The sequence below is a fragment of the Anser cygnoides genome, chromosome 24, assembly GCF_040182565.1.
Source record: "Anser cygnoides isolate HZ-2024a breed goose chromosome 24, Taihu_goose_T2T_genome, whole genome shotgun sequence".
Taxonomy (NCBI): Eukaryota; Metazoa; Chordata; class Aves; order Anseriformes; family Anatidae; genus Anser; species Anser cygnoides.
In genome coordinates, this window is record NC_089896.1 from 2,915,122 (window position 1) to 2,932,360 (window position 17,239).

At 45.5% G+C, this 17,239-nt stretch overlaps 1 protein-coding gene across 11 annotated transcripts in view; it reads left to right on the top strand.

The window, feature by feature from the left end:
• LOC106045142 (lethal(3)malignant brain tumor-like protein 3) overlaps window positions 1-17,239 on the top strand; it is a 51,226-nt gene that overhangs the window by 1,449 nt on the left and 32,538 nt on the right. Inside the window, exons 1-5 of one of the 11 annotated variants that reach the window (XM_013195498.3) lie at window positions 1,952-7,641; window positions 8,826-8,992; window positions 12,566-12,719; window positions 15,509-15,617; window positions 16,165-16,336. In XM_013195498.3, coding sequence (XP_013050952.2) covers window positions 8,879-8,992; window positions 12,566-12,719; window positions 15,509-15,617; window positions 16,165-16,336 — 549 coding nt within the window. In that variant the 5' untranslated portion in view covers window positions 1,952-7,641; window positions 8,826-8,878. Of the gene's footprint in view, window positions 1-1,951; window positions 7,642-7,685; window positions 7,844-8,825; window positions 8,993-12,565; window positions 12,720-15,508; window positions 15,618-16,164; window positions 16,337-17,239 lie in introns of those variants that run through there. The other 10 variants (XM_013195497.3, XM_013195495.3, XM_013195496.3 and 7 more) reach the window with 10 other exon arrangements.

The following is a 17,239-nucleotide window of genomic DNA, read 5'->3' on the forward strand; positions in this document are numbered from 1 at the left end:
CTTATTGTCTAATAAGACAGAAACGTAACGGAGAGGAGACCGGTGCCTGATGCTGGAAACTCGTCTGATGCCGGGCGCTTAACGGCAGTCCTGAGCCGTCTCGTTAGCACCAGAGCCGCGCTTCCCTGCTCTTCCTCGCCCAGTCTAGTTAGACTGCACACTTTTCGGGGTCGGGACAGCCTTTTCCTCAGTGAAAGTTTCTACCTGGCGTCGTAAGATACGGAATAATAATTAGTACGAGTCCCCAGGGTGATTTGCTGGATCGTAGGCTTATGAAGTAATTACAGCTGCAATTATAACAGGGGACGTTTTTGTCCTCTGTGCTCTGGTTTTGGCCTGAAATTGATTGCACCTTAACTCTGCAAGTAATGCCGTTAAGGCTGAACGTGTGTCAAATAAATTGTAATTTATCGTGAGTACGGAGATGGAACCGGAGCCTGGTTGTGCGCTGCCCCGTTCAGGTCGGTGCAACCAACGGACGGGTTGCGCGGCACCAGTTCCATTTTTCCTGGCCGGAGTTAATTCCTCTTGCCTTCGTTGGTTTATTGCCGTAATAGGTAAGCTGCGGGATGGTGAGTGGTTACGAACACGTGTATTCTGCAGACAATTCCTGAGCGGCTGACTTCTCCTGACCGGAGGGTGTGTTTTGTTTGCCTCAGGCATGCTGTGTGCTGGGCCCCGATTGCCTGTACATTCTTCCACCAGTTCTTTATTTGCTGGAATTTTAAGGAAGTGGTAGGACCATTCATCTTTAGACTGATTATATGTAAAGTAGCACCTGGAATTTATTTTGAAAAGCATCTGCGATTTTGGTTTATAACGGTCAAATTGAAATTTTGTTGTTTTATCGGTAGGAGAAGGTCCAGCTCTCCCTTACCTCTCTTCTTTACCTCTCTTCTATCATCCTGCAAAGCTTTTAGTCTGAACACTTCCAAGTGCGATGACGTTGTATTGTGGGGGTATGAATTTGAGGGTGCAGCCTCAGTGTCACCCCCTTGTCCTTTTCCATATGAGCTGTGGTATTTTTTGAGAGGTGAGATGTGCAGCAGGCCTGATGCTGGGAGACCTAAGCTCCATCGTTACAATTGCAGGATTTGAACTTCAGGAGAACGCAGACCGGGTCAAAACCCGACTGAAATGCAGCAGCAGTTGCTGTGCGTGTTTATAATCTGCAGAATAACGAGGAGATTTCTGAATTACGGTGTCAGTTCTGCCCCGCACACACCCTGCTCCCTCTCTCCCCTAGTTAATGGTGTTTAATCCATTCCCGTCTTTCTCAAGCCTCCAGCAGCGTGTCTCAGTGCCGCGTGCCACCCGAGGCAGGGGAGAGGGAAGAGGGTAGCACAGTGGGTAGAGGAATTAGATCAGAGACCAGGAGGAAAAATGACCAACTGTTTACTTGGTAATGGACGCTGGCAGCCGGCAGCTCGGCGCTTGGAATCAATTAGCAGCCGCAGCGACCGGGGATCCCAGCAAACCCCGTCCTTCCTAATTAGTAGCACTGACTGCTCCGCAGGTGAAGTGTGAGTGCAGATGTGCTTCTCTTTCGTTACAGAAAGGTGCTGGAAACATCTCGATGGGCAGACTGGTACGCTCCGGTGGTGGCACGGTTTTGAGCAGAACATCCCGGTTGGAGATCTGCCATGGCCCGTCTAGGGTCAGATCCACGTGTCCGTCACTGCAGAGGTGGCAGCTGAGCTTCTGTCACGATAGTTGGATTTGTCTTTAAAGTTTAATTCCTTCTCTTCTGCAATTTCACTTAGAAATTTGGCGGAGTGCTTTCCAGAGGCTGGCTCAGCTTATAGGCAAAGTACTTTCCCTCCTTGGAAAGGCCATTCGATTTTTAGGTTTAGCACCTTTTGGCTTATCTTGTTTGAGGGTTTTATTTTATTTTATTTTATTTTATTTTATTTTATTTTATTTTATTTTTTAATTTTCTGATTGATCAGGCTAAATGATGGGATAAAGGCGTGGTAAATCTAAATCTGAGCAAACGGGTCAAAGCTGTATTCATGAAACACACAGCATCTGTTTTGATAGCCGTAGCTTTTAAACTAAACAAAATGCTTGATTTAAGCAAGAAACCTGAACATAAGCGACAGCAGAGCTCGTCCTAGTGTGGCAGGAGGCAGAGCGGCGCTGCCTTGCGTGCGGCAGCGCGGTGCAGAGCCGGGATCCCCTTGGCACAGGACGGGCGCTGCTGGTGGGTGCTGGGTGACGGATCCGCTTCTGCAGCGGGGCTCGTGGAGACGGGAGTTTTGGAAGGCTTGCAGGGCCGCGTCTGGCTCCCAGCCCGCATCAGAGTGGGTTCTCAAACAGTACGCGCTAGCCCCTCCTGTGGTCCTGCCGCTCCGGGTCTTTGTGGGTCTGTGTCCCTTTCTTTTTTCTTTACCTGTAGTTTGTTGGTTTCTTGATTTGGGCCTTTTTTTTTTTTTTTCCCTGGACGGCTTGCCCAAGTTCGGGCCCCGTGGTGCTGCTTTCTGGTGCCTCCAGAAGCTGAACGGTGAGGAGCTGGGCCAGGAGAACATAGCTGCTGTGAATTTAGGGGGCGAGCTATGGGTGTTTCAGCCTCCTCTTCCCTGGCAGCGCTGAATTCCCTTGCCGTGCCGAAGGAGCTGCTCTGCACCTCGTGCTGCGCTCCCAGGCAATCCCTGGGGCCAGTGGGACAGCGGCGGGCAGGAGCCTCAGCTCCCCTTTCCCTCTCGGCACTGGAAATCCATCCCCTCCTGTGGAGGATGTATTTAAGGTTGGCACAATGCAGCTTTGCAAATGAGGTAGCACAGGACTGGAACGCATAAGAAGTTTTCAAATAAATAAACGAAATGCATAGAAAATAGGCCAGTTCTGTGAAGGTGGTGGGTTTGTTTTCCTTTTTCTCCCCCTTCAAAAAAAGGCAGAGGCCCTCACCTGTTTACCTGTTCGTTTGGTTGTCACTCACTTGCCTTTAACCTGTTATTTAGTCAACAATGCACTTAAAATACAGCAACATTGCTGATGAAATTTGCGAGCTTTCTTCCTCTGCTCACCCTTTGCGACGGTGATAGCTACCCATTTATTCCTTCTGAAACTTCTGATGGAAGAGGAGGGATGGAAAATATATGTTTGCAAGTCTTTTGTTTGTTTGTTTTGTATCTGAAAAAATACTTCTTTAGGTTTTTGTTTAATTAGTTCCTTGACTAAACACTAAGTTTTTCATATTCAGATGGTTTTCTAAGAAGGTCCCTTTTTGACTTAACCTTTGCTCCAGCAGGGACAACAATATTTTTGCAGTTCTGCATTGTGTTCAACACAAAGAAGGCATGTGATGCTTAACTGTTTTTTCTGATTCTTTTTCCCCCTGTATATACAGCTCACTGAGAGAAGTTTGGATATTTTTGCATGGCCGTCTCTGCCAGATTGTGCTTTACTTCCTTCATTCTCTAGTAATGTTAAATCTAAAAATAACAATTTGACTGCATACTATACCAAGCTATTTAGAAAACAAATACTGGAGAAAAGAAATCTGGTTTGCAGTTTTTGTTGCACAGTTATGTACACGGAATATGGGCACTCTGGCTCGTTGTGCCTATTGACTTCAGCATCAAATGGGCCTGAACAGCAAGCCTACGCCTATTTGTACTCTGAATCGTGCTTTGTCAGTTCTGTGCATTTTTTTTTCTTTTGAGACACTTGACCTAAGCACGCATTACTCAACAGGGAACAATTGTTGTTGATGTCAGTATGACACATTAAAAACTGTTTTGCTGTAGGTGCGGGTAGTTCTGGAGATTAATACTAGTCGCCTTAATGCCAGCCGTTTGGGGTTGAGATAATCAACCTTAATTTTTCCCCCAAAAAGCATAAGATGAATATTCAGTAAAACACGATGTAATAACGTCGCGTCAGAACAGAAGCAAATCAAACAGTTAGTGCAGAGCTTTGACATCCCTTTAAAATTCCTGTTTGGAAGCCTGCAGCCAACACGCAACCGTAGATATCAACACGTTGGAGGACAACAAGATGTTACGGGTAACGGCATGCTCCTCTTGTTTTCATTAACTACATCCCATTTAAGAGCATGTTTTATTGCGAAATTAATTCCTTGTGTCTTAGTTAAACATTTAAGCGGTGGCTGAACTTTTAGTTTTCCATTAGAAGAACCACTTTTTTTTTTTCCCCCAGCACTACAATTTTTATGTTGCCGCAAAATTGACTTTCTCTTGAATCGCAAATCTTAAAGCTTCCTTACAGGTCGTTACATTCCGAGTGAAAATAATTCTGATCAAGAGCGATGGAAGGTATTTAGATCTTGCGTCTGGCGTTGTAGAAATGAGTGCAGATTTAGAAATGGCAAAACGTAGAGTATCTTACCGGGAAGATTTTAGGTCACCGTTCCAGGGGTTGTGAACGTGGCAGTAGTTGTGGGGTCCGTCTTCTGTGTGGCACTGCAGTTCCTTGCTGGGTGTGTATTTTGTGGGGTTACAAGTGGTTCTACTGTGGGGTTACAAGTGGCTCTCTTTGGTAGAGAGGCTGGGACCAGTGGTGGCACAGCCTTCTCTCGGCCTCAACCACATGGAGCACGGTGATGAAGGCATTTTGGTTCCTGCTGTGCTTCCTCAGTGCCTGGTCCCTTCCCCAGAACCCCCATTTTTCACGAGCACGAGGAGCTGGGGAGAAGAAGCTTGACAGTAATGAATTTAATGAAAGCTATAAAAATGAAATTATAAAAATGAAATTAATCGTGTCGCTGACAGCAGGCATTAACTGCGGACGTGAAAGGAGGTTTTGTGCCTTCCTTGCGCCCTCCCTTCTCTTGGCAGGAGGCTCTGCAGCCTGGCGCCGAATGCCTCCTTCACCTTCTGCAAGAAAAAGGGCAGGAGGAAGACTTGTTGCTGACGTCGAGATGTCACACGAATGTAAAGAGAAAGGTAGCAAAGGGAGTGCTATTGCACGTGATCCAAGGGTGGTATTGGGAACATGTGAGCTGGGGCAGCAAAGCGCTGTGCCGTGCCGTGCCGTGCCGTGCCACCTGCTCGCTTCCCAGCGCTCCCACGCCAGGGTGGGTTTGTGCGAGGAACAGGAGAGGTTCCTCGCAGAACGGGTGTTCGTGCCACCAGCAGCCTGTGCAGCTGCTTCCTTGTGTCAGCTGAACTAAGCGTGTGTGTGTTGCTTTTTTTTGTTTGTTGTTTCAATTTGGCACGCCTGTGTCAAGAAACAAGAGACAGCAGCTTATGAGCTGTGGTGCTGATCTGGGCTTAATACCAGGCTCAGCTGCTAGGTTTAGAGGGAACTCACAATATTGCTGACTGATCGTATAAATTGATTAAAGTCGTGTGGCCCCGCTGCCTGTCTGTTAGGCTCCCAGCACAATAACAGGTAGGCATAATCCATACATTAGTGCGTGTTTCCAGTGACCTTGCAGTATCTGTGTTGAACAAATGAACACCGCAAACTCCCTAAAACCAAACTAGTTTGTCTTTGTGGTCCTGTGGCAGAGCTAAAACATGACCTGCTTGTGTCTCCTCGATTCATACCTGTGCTGTAAGCCCATTTTTTTTCCCTTCGTTGACATAGCAGATAGCGAAAGCAGCTATGTCTTACTCATGCCATTAAATGCTTGCTGGTGGCTACAAACGCTTTCTTTTGAAATGTGGTCGTGCAGTTCCATTGCAGCCTCTGAAAGTTCATTTCAATCCCTGGCTGGGCTGATGGAGGTGAGGCTGGGCTTCTGGTAATGGTATTAGTTCAGCCTTGCAAAATATTACTTGCCTGAGGTGAGTAATATTTTTTGATGGGTAAGTAAAAGATCATCAGTCATCGTCATAGCAGAGGACAGGCAAACAATTTTTGTCTGAACTGGTAAGTTCTCAAAGCAGCTCCTGAGACCGGATTAGTTGTGCCCTGCGAGAAGTCATTAAATTTTTTTTTCCCCCCTGTTTAAATTCCACTAACGTCATAAGAATGAATGGCAGGTATAATATATTGGGTGTTAGATAACTCTACCAAATCCTACAGGAAACTGGGGATACACAGAGCTCCGAATCCCAGCTTGCTTGAGCACATATATATTGCACTGACTGAAATGCCCAGCTTTGCTAGGTTTCCCGTTCTGTTTCGGGAAAGAAGGGTGATTTGTAAGTGGATTATTCCCAGAGCAGCACAATATCAAATGGTTTCCTTGATGCCAGCTGCTTCTCGAACGGAATTTTGCCTGCTGGTATACCGAGGCTCAGCCAGAAGGGCTGCGAACTTAAGATTGTTGTTACTTGATTTACAGCCTCTGGATTTATTACCCCGCTGTGTTTCTCACATTTTACCCTTATATAAAGACCCTGAAATCCTCATGTTGTTGGCAGTCAAGCTGGCAGCATGTGAAATGGAGTTTCTGCTGAAATGTTTCTCTTCCCGTTAGGTCTGATGGTGTACAGGGAAGGATAATGAACCCCAGTCCACCCATTTAGCCCTCACGCTTTTATTTGTTTGTATGAACTCGTGCCTTTTTTCTTTTTTCTTTTTTTTTTTTTCCATGCTAAGGCAAGATGGATGTTAAAAGCCAAAGCAGGTTCTCTACAGGAATGATGGAGCAGTTTCCCAAGGCTGCAGTGTGGCTCAGTGGCAGAAACGAGTATTTCTGACTTCCTCTTCCTATGGGTTCCCTATCTAAAGATAAAGCACAGAGGTCTGGGTGGTAGCATATTAATTATGAACTGTTATCTCTGCCAGCACGCTAGTCGTTTATCATTTAATAAATCTGAATCTCCACCTTGGGACTGAATGACTCATCGTAGTTTTTCTATATCTTCCTTTGCATTGTTTGAGTCGTCTAATGTTGAGGATGAAAAGCAATCACGCAAATAGGGACAAATGGGAAGCATTTGTGCTCTTCATGGCTCTTCAAAATGTTTCAAGTTAGATTCCGCTGTCTTTAATTGCACAGTTTGCTTCCTTTTATTGGGCTATCTTGGTTTTACTGTAGATTGTACTGGTAGGGAGCATTATAAGAACAGTAATTTCTTCATTACATTTTTCTAGGGCTTTTAATAGATTTATAAAACACAAGAGATGAAAAAGGCCCGTTATCATATCGGGTCTTCTCCGGGTAGTACGAGATAGTTTGGTTTGTTATACTTCTTGACAGTTTTCCTGGTCCCGTTTTAAATAAACCCTGCAGCTTAATTACCTCTGCTCGGGTTCTGTCCGATTACTTTCCAAACCCCTCGTCCCCGAGGGAGCTCCCTAAATAGTCTTGGTGTTGCAGCTTCTTTATTTTTAGAGCCTGAATGCGAACAATAACATCTAAAAAGCGATGTTTTTGTCCTTGTTGGAACTGGCATCAAAGCGTAGGCTACAAATTAGTGTTTACAGACGTACAGGGCTACATCAAATATTAACGTACAGTGAACCTTCGGCTGCGGTCGCTCGATACCACGGTACCGGAGCAGAATTTAATTGAAAGGGTGTGAATCTCCGTGGAGCTGGGGGCGGGTGGGCTCTGTACAGGTAGCTGGGGGTGCCGCGGGGCGTCTCCAGGTTCCACAGGTCCGTTGAGACCGTTGGGAGTTGAGCGGGTGCCCACAGCTTTGCTGCTTCCCGCTTGCACCCTCCTGGCCCCATCCCGCTGGACCGTATACGTGCTGCTAAGCTTCACGCTTCGGCAGGACTGTAAGTAGCTGGATTTTTACACCTGGGGGAGAAAAAAGAAGCAAATCCTGCAGGGATTAGACCGTGATACCCCAGGATACCTGGGAGTGCAGTCCACGTGCATCTTTCCTGCTTTTGGCCTCAGTAAGATCATCACAGAGGGCCGGTGTGCTTGAATTGGAGCCTCAGGAATGCTCAGACGTCGTCAGTTACCCTGCATCAGGTCTGTGGTTTTGCCTTTGGCTGGAATAAACCTGCACTCCCAGCCTGCAGACAGATGGTCTAGCACGTGGAAGACGTCAGGTCAGGAGTGGAGTTGGCCTGCCCAAATTTAAGCACCCGGTGGTTAAAACCTGCCCCAGCCTTGTCACTGTAAAGCTCTTTTCAGTACTCACGGGGAGAAACAGTCTGCCAGAGGCAGATCGAGCAAATTGGTCTTGGATGGTGCCTGCTTTTAGTGCTGGGTTAAGAGCTCAGAGCAACCTTGTCGACCTTGGGAATTCAGAAGTCGGAGCAGAGATCCCCACTCGGGGCAGTTCTGCCCCATTTCGGCAGAAATGCAGTTACACCTATCACCTGGGCTCTGCTCTGGGGAACTGAGCAGCGGGTTTGCTCGCGCTGCTGAAATCCGGGAGCTCGCACTGCTGAAATCCGGGAGCTCACACCCCTAAAATCCAGCAGTGCTGCCAGTTCAAGGGGAGGTTGGGAATCTGGTCTTTGTAGGCAAGCAGTGATGTTCACAGATTGAAAATATTCACGTTGCATTTAAAGGGCAGTACTGTACAGTTAATTGATGGTGTTTGTTTAGTGTCTGCCACAATAATCATCGAATATTTGGGAACTGGGGGCCCAGGTAGTTGTATGGCTTTTAGTCAGCTCTTCTAACGGAGCCGGATAGTTCATTTGCTGGGAGATGAGGGCAGTGCGTGCACCAAAAGCATTTTAAGAGCTTTACAGGATTTCTAGCGTAGAGCCTAAGCATTGCGGCAGTACAGAGGAACCTGGCAACAGATGCTGCTACTCCACGAGTTGTACAGATTGGTCACAGTGGATGTGGGATGTGAGTTTGTGCATGCTCCTGTGTATTTGTGATGCTGTCATTTTAAATCCTGGTACTGCTAATATCCAGACCAAAACTCCCACTGAATCCAGAGAACCCAGGATTTATTCTCTGCCTCTTTTTTTTGTTTTGTTTTGTTTTCAAGCCCTAGTTTTCTTTCTTAAAATTAAATAAAGATCCCAAAGACTAAGCAGAGAGATGGAACAGAATGTCTCGGAGAGAATCGTCACCGTCCCGGCAGCAGACTGCGATGTACTGAGTGCCTTAGACTGGAAAGACGGCATTGGTACCTTGCCTGGTAGCAACATACAAGTAAGAAACCAAGGAACACAATAAATGAGCGGCCACCATGCCTTTGGCACCGCAAAAAAATTTCCAATATATGCTCTAGTTTGCAAATAAGATCTGTGCAGAGAAAAGACTTTGTTTTAAACAGATGGGTTGGCATTACCAAGCAAGTGCTGAAAGTTTAGGGATGTTTCTGAAAGCCTGGTGATATTTCCTTCCCCTTTCTAATTTCTTGCTCGATTGATTTCTAAAGGTAGGAAGTGTTTTAAAAGAATTGTTTTCTGCTGTTAGAAATTATGGGCCTGATCTTCCTAATTCTTGGTCACGTCCATACAACATATTTGGGCAAGAAACCCCGTTAAGTTCAGCCCAGCACGAGAGACACTTTGTCATGAGTGAATACCTGTGGGGTTGGGCCTTTAGGTTCTTTTCACACCAGTGGTTATTTTTTGCAGCTTTTGACAGCTGTCTGTATCTGACATACTCATGGTAATGTCTCCAGTGCAGTTCTCATGTAAATCAGAACCAAGATCTGATGGTCGCAAACGAGGTGTGCTGTGGTAGAGGGGGGAGGAGGTGAGTGTCAGTTGACTGTTTCCCAAATTACCTGCAGCTGTTATTTCAGTGTGATTGCACTTCTGATGGTTGGGAATGAATACATAAAATTGGCCTCAAGGCGGCGAGTTCTCAATCTGGGAAAAAAATCAATCTCGACTGAAATAAATTGGAGCTGAAGGGACTGGAGAGCTCACAAAAAAATCGTATTGTTGGTATCACATCAGGCATTCAGAATCAGGTCCTTCACCTCCTAAAAAAGCTGACGGTCTCCCCCTTCCTCCCCTCTCCCAGTTGTGCAGAAAAGTCTTCTACATGGGCTGCCCGATCTCGCTTAGTCTGCGAGGAAAATGCTTCTGCCTGCAAATGTGCAGAGAACATGGGTGAACCTGTATGCTTGGAGTATTTTGAGATCAGGGCTTTGCTCTCCCACCAAACAGACGTGGAATTGGGTCCACTGACTCTCTAGGAGGCCCTCTGGATGATCATTTTGCAGTGGCGTAACTTTTCTGCTGTGTTTTTTCAGTCATTATACTTTTGCTGCTTAAAAGAGCTGAGCAGTGTATTGCCACGGGTTTTCTCTTAACCAGCAGTAATGTGCATTTGCAGAAACGGCTTCACCTCTTTTGGTTCCTTGTAATAGTAGAGAACCAGCAAAGCACCACCGTACCTACTGGAAGAAAACAAATAATACTGTATTATTTTCTATTAGATGACAAACTATAAGAGCACTGATACCATGGCTGCTAAGTGTGGTAGCAGTGTTGGCTGGAGCATGATAACTGGCTGCACAGGAAGCTGCTTCATTCTTAAGATGCCAAACACTTTTTTTTTCTGCAAAAAAGCCAAACACTTTTTTTCTTTTTTTTTTTTTTTCTTTTGCAGTATATTTTTTTCCCTGCCTGTCTCCTCTTCCTGCTGTATTCCAGTTCTTGCATGCACAATTAAATACATTTTCCCTGAATTCCCTTTTCAAAAGTTCTCAGCAAGGACAGATTATTTTTGGAGAGTTTGTGTGAATTTCACATTAACAAATGGGCTATGTTGATCTCATTTCTATATGTAAAAGAAGAAGCAGTTCTGGTAGAAACAGTTATTTCCAGAACTACAGGATGAAGGATATTGCCTTGAAGAGCCAGTGAATGAAACCGGAGGTGGGCTCCATAGGTCAGCCAGTCCTCAGCACAGCTCAGGGACTGTTAATAACGATGCCGGTCATTTTTCATAGCAAACTTTTGCTTCTGGGGTCCTGGGCTGGGCTTCCCAGTTCACGTGGCACCAAATAATAAAAGGAAGAGATAAAAACCTCTTGTCTTCCCTGGCTTGGGCTGAATCTGAGCCCTTGATTTCTACGCAGCCGAGTCCACCCCGGAGACTAACCTGGTGACACACAGTGGCGCTGGCACCCTTCCCCACCTCCAGCTGTGAGCTCGGCTTCGCGCTCGCTCTGCTGCTTAATGGCACGTAGAGCTCTGGAGGTGCTCCCGCCGCTGACCTCGTGCTCACGGTGCTGAGCTGTCCTCAGCAGCGATGGCGAGGAACCGCTGAGATCCTGCACCCTTAGGCTACTGCTCCTCTGGCGTTGGGGAAAAGCGAGAGGTTGCTTCTCTTACAACAGCCAGTCTCCAGGAAACGCGGAGGCCCGCTTAAAGTATCGTTTCTTTGCAATGGGCTGTTTCTCGTCTTGGTGAAATAAAAAAGGTGCTCCGTGTCTTAGGGGCTGCAGAGGAAAAAGTGAGCTTTTAGGAGCAGGTCCAGCATCTTTGAATCCTCAACAAATACAGGCTTCAGATCAAAAAGAGGAAGGAGGGGGAAGAACTTTTGGGATGAGGCTTTGGTGGGGGCTGGAGGCAGGATTTGGAGACCAGGAAGCATGCAGCAGTAGAGGAAGAGCGGCGCTTCTCAATGCGACGAGGAGCCCTGCTTCAGAGGTGAAGCACACGCTTTTAATCTGGGTTTGCCAGGTTTGAGTGAAGAACGGATGGCTGAGAAAAGATCTCAAGCTAATAAACTGCTGTGAATAAAAGCTTTGGAGCAGAGCTTGCAAATGCAACCCACCCTGTATTTGCCTCTCGTTCTGGAGTTCAGCAGCTCTGTAGTGCAGACCGTGGAGAAGATCAAGGAGTGACTAATCTTCAGATTAGTCTTTTTGTGTGTGTGTGTGTTTGATTGCCTTTGCAGATGGGGACTAATAAAAGATGCGCATTGACGCTGTTTGGCACACTGCTAATTTTATCTGGATCCATGAAGTGTGTTCCTAGCCCAAGACATTTTTTAAGCTTAAATGATAGAATCTCTGAAGTCAGACACATACCGTTTTTTTTCCAGGCTACCCTATGGGTTGAGCACTTCCCTGCGTGTCTGCAGGGGTTTTCTTCTGCATCTCAGTTTCCTCTTGGCCTGCAGTAGGGCAGACGGCGCGTGTGCAGGGCGTTAGGTGTGTTTCTGGGCCGTTCAGAGATGGTTTGTTCAGATGCGTACTGCGTTTGCGCAGTCCCAGCCATGCTCCGAGGTGTGCGAAGCTCGGCCAGCATCATCTGGGAACATGTGCTGCATCATTCTCTCTGCAGCATGGCCTTTCCTTCAACAGCCGCGTGATTCCTGCTTGCACCGGGATTTTAGGGAGGTTGCAGTATCTGATAATTGCAATAAATGTAATTGTGCTTTGCTGGATGAACTTGACCCATCAGAACAAAGGTTTGGGGCCGAATCGGTTTTCTGCAGGTATTTATTCTGGTGCGTTTGTCAGAGGTCTGGGATTTATAAGGGGAACACATCAAAGCAGGTAGAATTAACGTTGCTTTCCTCCTCTGACGGTGAAATGCACCGTTGGGGTTCTGGGGGCCCACTGCTGGCATTTTGAGGAAGAGTTTCGTGTTTCACATTTTTATTGTTAGTGATTTTTATTGCTTTTCTATGTACATACACCCATTTCTTTTTGTCCCATACCTAGTTGCTTCTCAGGGAATCCTATTCCTTTCTGTCCCCTTTTCTAGCCCATTTACTACCGCTTATTTGCCTGCTTTCTTCTGTTACCTGCAGTTCCGTTTAAATGAGTTTGGAATGCTAGAAATCATTACTGAAGTAGAAGCAGAAGCCATAAAAACTCTTTCAGCCTCAGCAATAAATGCCAGCCCAACCAGCTTTGCTCCTGCTGCTGTCAACGCTTCCGCTGCCTCTAGCGCTGATTTGGAAGGTGAGCCTCTTGCTGTGGGACAGAATATGTGGTTTCTGGAAAAGCTTCTAGAAACAGGACTGAAATGTGTGTTTCAGTAGCGCCGGGCTCCCTGACGCAGCGTGTGAAGTGAGTCACTGCCTGTTTCGAATATTTTAGAGGTATTTAGAGTGAATGTAATTACTGCAGAGTCATAACAGTACCTGGCTCATGCATTGTGCGCTCCTTTGTGGAAGGTAAGTGTGGTTATATAAACGATCTGGGCTGGGTTTGCCACTGTAGTCAAACATCTCACTCACACGGAGTTTTAACTTAAACCCTGGGGTCTCCTCAGCTGGTGTTACTGGGATGTCGGAGCCCCTTCTTTCCAGGGTAGTGGATCAGCAGTGACATCCTTAACAGAGGCGATGCACTTGTCATGGCAGCAATTAGGTCTGCATCTGTGTTAAACTAAACTGTGCTTATTTGGGGACTTTGGGATCAGAATGGTCTGGTGTTACGTTCCTTACTAAACACGCAGCCTCCAAAACGGAGGGGTTGCACCCACAGGGAGGACTTTCAGCTCCATGCTGAGTCCTGAACCGCGCTTGGGAATTGCCTGGGACATTGCTGGGTGCCTCAGGCCAGAAGTGCCCAAGGCTGTGCTAAAGAAGTGTGTAGCTGAGGTGCTCTGGCTGATGTGCTAACACAGATGTGCCTTAGTTGACTGCTCTTGGGGGTGACGGGAGCTTCCAGTGAGATTCCTCCATGTGCATGCAGAGCATGAGCGGGTGGCACAGCGCTGTGCCAACCTGGCGTTTGTGGCCCCGAATGAATCCCCGGTTTGGCGAGAAGGCCCTTGAGAGTTGCCTGTAACCTGGCTCATGTCGATAGGTGCGTTGTTAGCCACAAGAACTTTGTCATTTCCAAGGCTGCTGCAATCCAAATTAGGGGAAATTGAGTTTTAACAGGGTAATGTAAGCATGTCACTAGACATACGCATCAATATAATGGACAAGAAGTATCTCAGACAGTTCTTTGCAGACCTCTTCTTAGCCTGTTCCTCCAGAAACCAGTATTTGAAAGCAGATTTACTTCTGTTAGCCTCCGTGGTTTTTCGTTCCAGCCCACTTGGTTCAGCTGGGCAGCCTCACTTACTTGGTAAATCACTTGTTTCCTTTGATCAAGTGTTTCAGTAGAGCTATTTGTGAAAGTGCCCAAGTGATCCAGTGCTGGATCGCTGGTCAAGGCAGGGCTGCGTCCCTGAAATCGTACACACCCATGGAGGGAATTTCTTTTTTGGGAAGAGAACAATCTCTCCTCTTGTTGCTTGCCTGGACAAGCATCTGCCAGTTGGCTTTCCCCAGGGTCTTGATGGAACTGTTTCTGTTTTCTGGTAGGAAGGCTTTGTACCTGTCTTCCCTGTTGGCTCTTCTCATCTCAGAATTCATAGTAAGCTCTGCAGATTCGCTTTTGCTTACAGGCATTTGCTTACATTCCTGCTGATTGTGGGTACTTCTTGCCTGCGAGAGCTGCAGAAACATCAATTCATCAGGCAAACAACCAGTTCTTACATGGTCACCTCAGCACTAAGAATTTTTCACACCCTTTTAATCCAAGTGTATTCCATCTATCAGCGTGACTTCTATTTGAGCAAAGCTCTTCAGGCTCTGTTGCTCTTACACGTTTTCCCTCTTTTGCCTTCCCCCTGCCTGGAATCATTGGTCCCCAGTGGCACAGGGAGAAGCTTGAAGTTGTAACACGAGCAGGCTTATGTTCACTCTGTGTAGGCAGTCTGTCTGCCAAATTCCAGCCAGGACCATCCAACATCCCCTATCAGTCCGTAGGGAGCAATCAGATGTAAATGAAAAATTTCAGTCATCTCAACAGAATGAGTGCAAGTACTGGTAAGGAGGCTATGAAAATGGTTTTAAACAAGAAGGAAAGTGACTCGTATCTCAGTGTTTTTGATTGCCTGGTGCCTTGTTTGCTTTTTTTTTTCTCTTAAATGGTGCATACAGGAATGAGTTGATCAAACCAGTGCACACAAACGGCGCCCCAAAGTGCAGAAAAGGAATGATGTATGCATAGGAGCCCCATGCACAATTTGCACGTCAGAGAACTTGAGCGAAGTATGCACTGGAATAGTGCAGATGCCTGGCAATGGGGATTACTGAAACGATATTTTGTTAAAATATTCAACATAAATTAAATTGCATTAGGAAAAAGCCAAACATTAGTAGAAAGTAAACAATATATTGGAGTTACTCTTTGTATTTTCATGCTTTCATTCAGAAGAAAAATTGATATATATTCCTTGCTAGATACAGAAATAATTGTTTCTATTTTCCCATCAATAATGCTATTTTTAAAGACTGCCTATGAAAGTTTTTTTTTCCTGTGTACAAAGTATAGATAAAGACTGAAGTTTTAAAACTTAACCAACTGTATTTAAAGTATCCAAACATGGTGGACTCATCTGACATTTGCTTTTCAAGTTAGAGGGTTACTAGGAGTAAAGAAATATAAAAAGATCTGTGATTGTGTCCTGGCTACAGCCTTGAGATTATATCTTCTTTAATACTTTTACAGAGGGCAGAGGTTCTCTGAAATTAAAATACTGTAGATAAAAGTGGTTTTTCTTTAATGAGGTGGTACACTCTTTCTGTATGCCAGTGTACAGATAATAATTACTTCCCTCACAATGGGGTACTGAGGTTCTCTGAAAGTTTGCAAAGGACTTTGACAGAACTCCTTGCATGAAAGGTGTTTAAAAAGTACAAAGTTCTAACATTTTACTTTAATAGTTTTCTTTTCCTTTGCTTCTGCAGTGTCCAAAGACAACTTGCCCTGTTCTGTTTTCCAAACCCGTGGTCAAATGGATTGCTTTGCGAATGGAAAGTTTTGTGCTCAGACAGGCTCTCAGCAGCACAGGGACAGGTAAATAAACCCCAGATTCTTCTTCTTCTGTGTTTAAAACTGCTTAGGGATAACTTTGTGCTAGAGAGAAGCATCGCTGTGAAAGTAATGAAGTCCTCAGAGCAAGTGTTAACATGGCATGGCAGAAGCAGGGCTGCCTGCAAAGCTCTGCTGGTGACCTTCCTGTTACCCTTGAGGCTCCCAAGCCAAACTGAGGAGAGCTTTTTTGGCTCTCCTAATTTCTCAATCCTAATTTCTCAACCTGCATAAATTCTCATTGTGTGCTTGATGCCTCAGTTCCCTCTCCTGTAGATAAGGATGATGTCCTGTTTTCCACAAAGCTGTAAAAAGGCAATATTAAAAACCCTCTGGAGCTGCTTTGGTAGCGATAGCTATTCAGGTACTTTCAAGTATTTTAAAAGATAAATATATGGCAAACTTGTTTCATTTCTTCAGGTTCTCAGCCCAGGCAACCTCATTCTGCCAAACAGGTACAGAGATGCTGGGAAAACTGCAGAAATATTGCTGGACTTTTAATTTGTTTTTGTTTTCAATTTTGAACATTTAGTGATACCAAAGACATTCCAAATGATTGCAGGAACAGGGGAAATAGCAGAAATCCTAATGTCAGCATTGGCTGTCAGATGAATGAGGTTGACAGACCTGCCAAACGTCTCCGAAGGAAGAGAAGACTGCTTCTGGAGTCTGAGGATGATGAGGAAAATGCAGATGAGGATGAGGTAAATAAGGCCACATGTATTTTCTTTAAAGAGAACTGTAAAGAGCATATAGAAGTCTGTGGCTTGCATTTCACTGTGCAAGGAAAACTGAGCCAAGGGAGGTTGTTCTGTACCCATGAGAATGGTCTGGGTCTGATTCTGATTTACATCAGGAATGAGAATATCTGTTCTGAAATCTGACGAGTCACATTGGTGAATAGCTCATCTGAAGTCACAGTCAAGATTTCAGACAGTAATGCAATACAGATGTAGCTATAGCCATGTGCACTGAGCTTGTTTCACAATAAGAATACATGCCCTCCCAAATATTACACCTACCTACAGTCAAGAAATACTATGTGAAGCTAGAGATTAGTGTCAAACAGCAGAGTTTGATTGCTTTTTATAATGTACCTGTGTGTACATTCACTACACTACTAGAAACATGTATTAATGGTGTCCAAATAGAAGTACCTCAGTCCTGTTCTCATCTTTTCTTAATTTTCATTAAGCACCTTACTCCTTTTAGGAGGCCTTTGTGCACGTGTGCACTCTGCTGCCATGTGCATAGTCTCAGGCATGAACCATTGCATTTATGTTCATGAATTGCACTTGTTTTTCTAATGGAGAGCCACTGGGGTAGGTGCTTCGTGGAAATGCAAGCTGAGATTTCTGATGTCATGAAATTTCTGATGATTAACTCATCTTATTGCTCAGTTTTTCTCTGTGATGCATATCAGAGAGATTTAAGTGTATATGTTTGCAGAAGTACTTGCCCTCTGTCTCTTCCCCTTCTCCTCTTCCTCATTTGAAACTGCCCCACTCTCTCTTCTAGGGCATGCCTTGGCAGGCAGCTTTGCATTTCACATTTTGCCCTTTTTGTTTCACATTGAGAAATGACAACCCTGGGTGAATTAAAGAGTT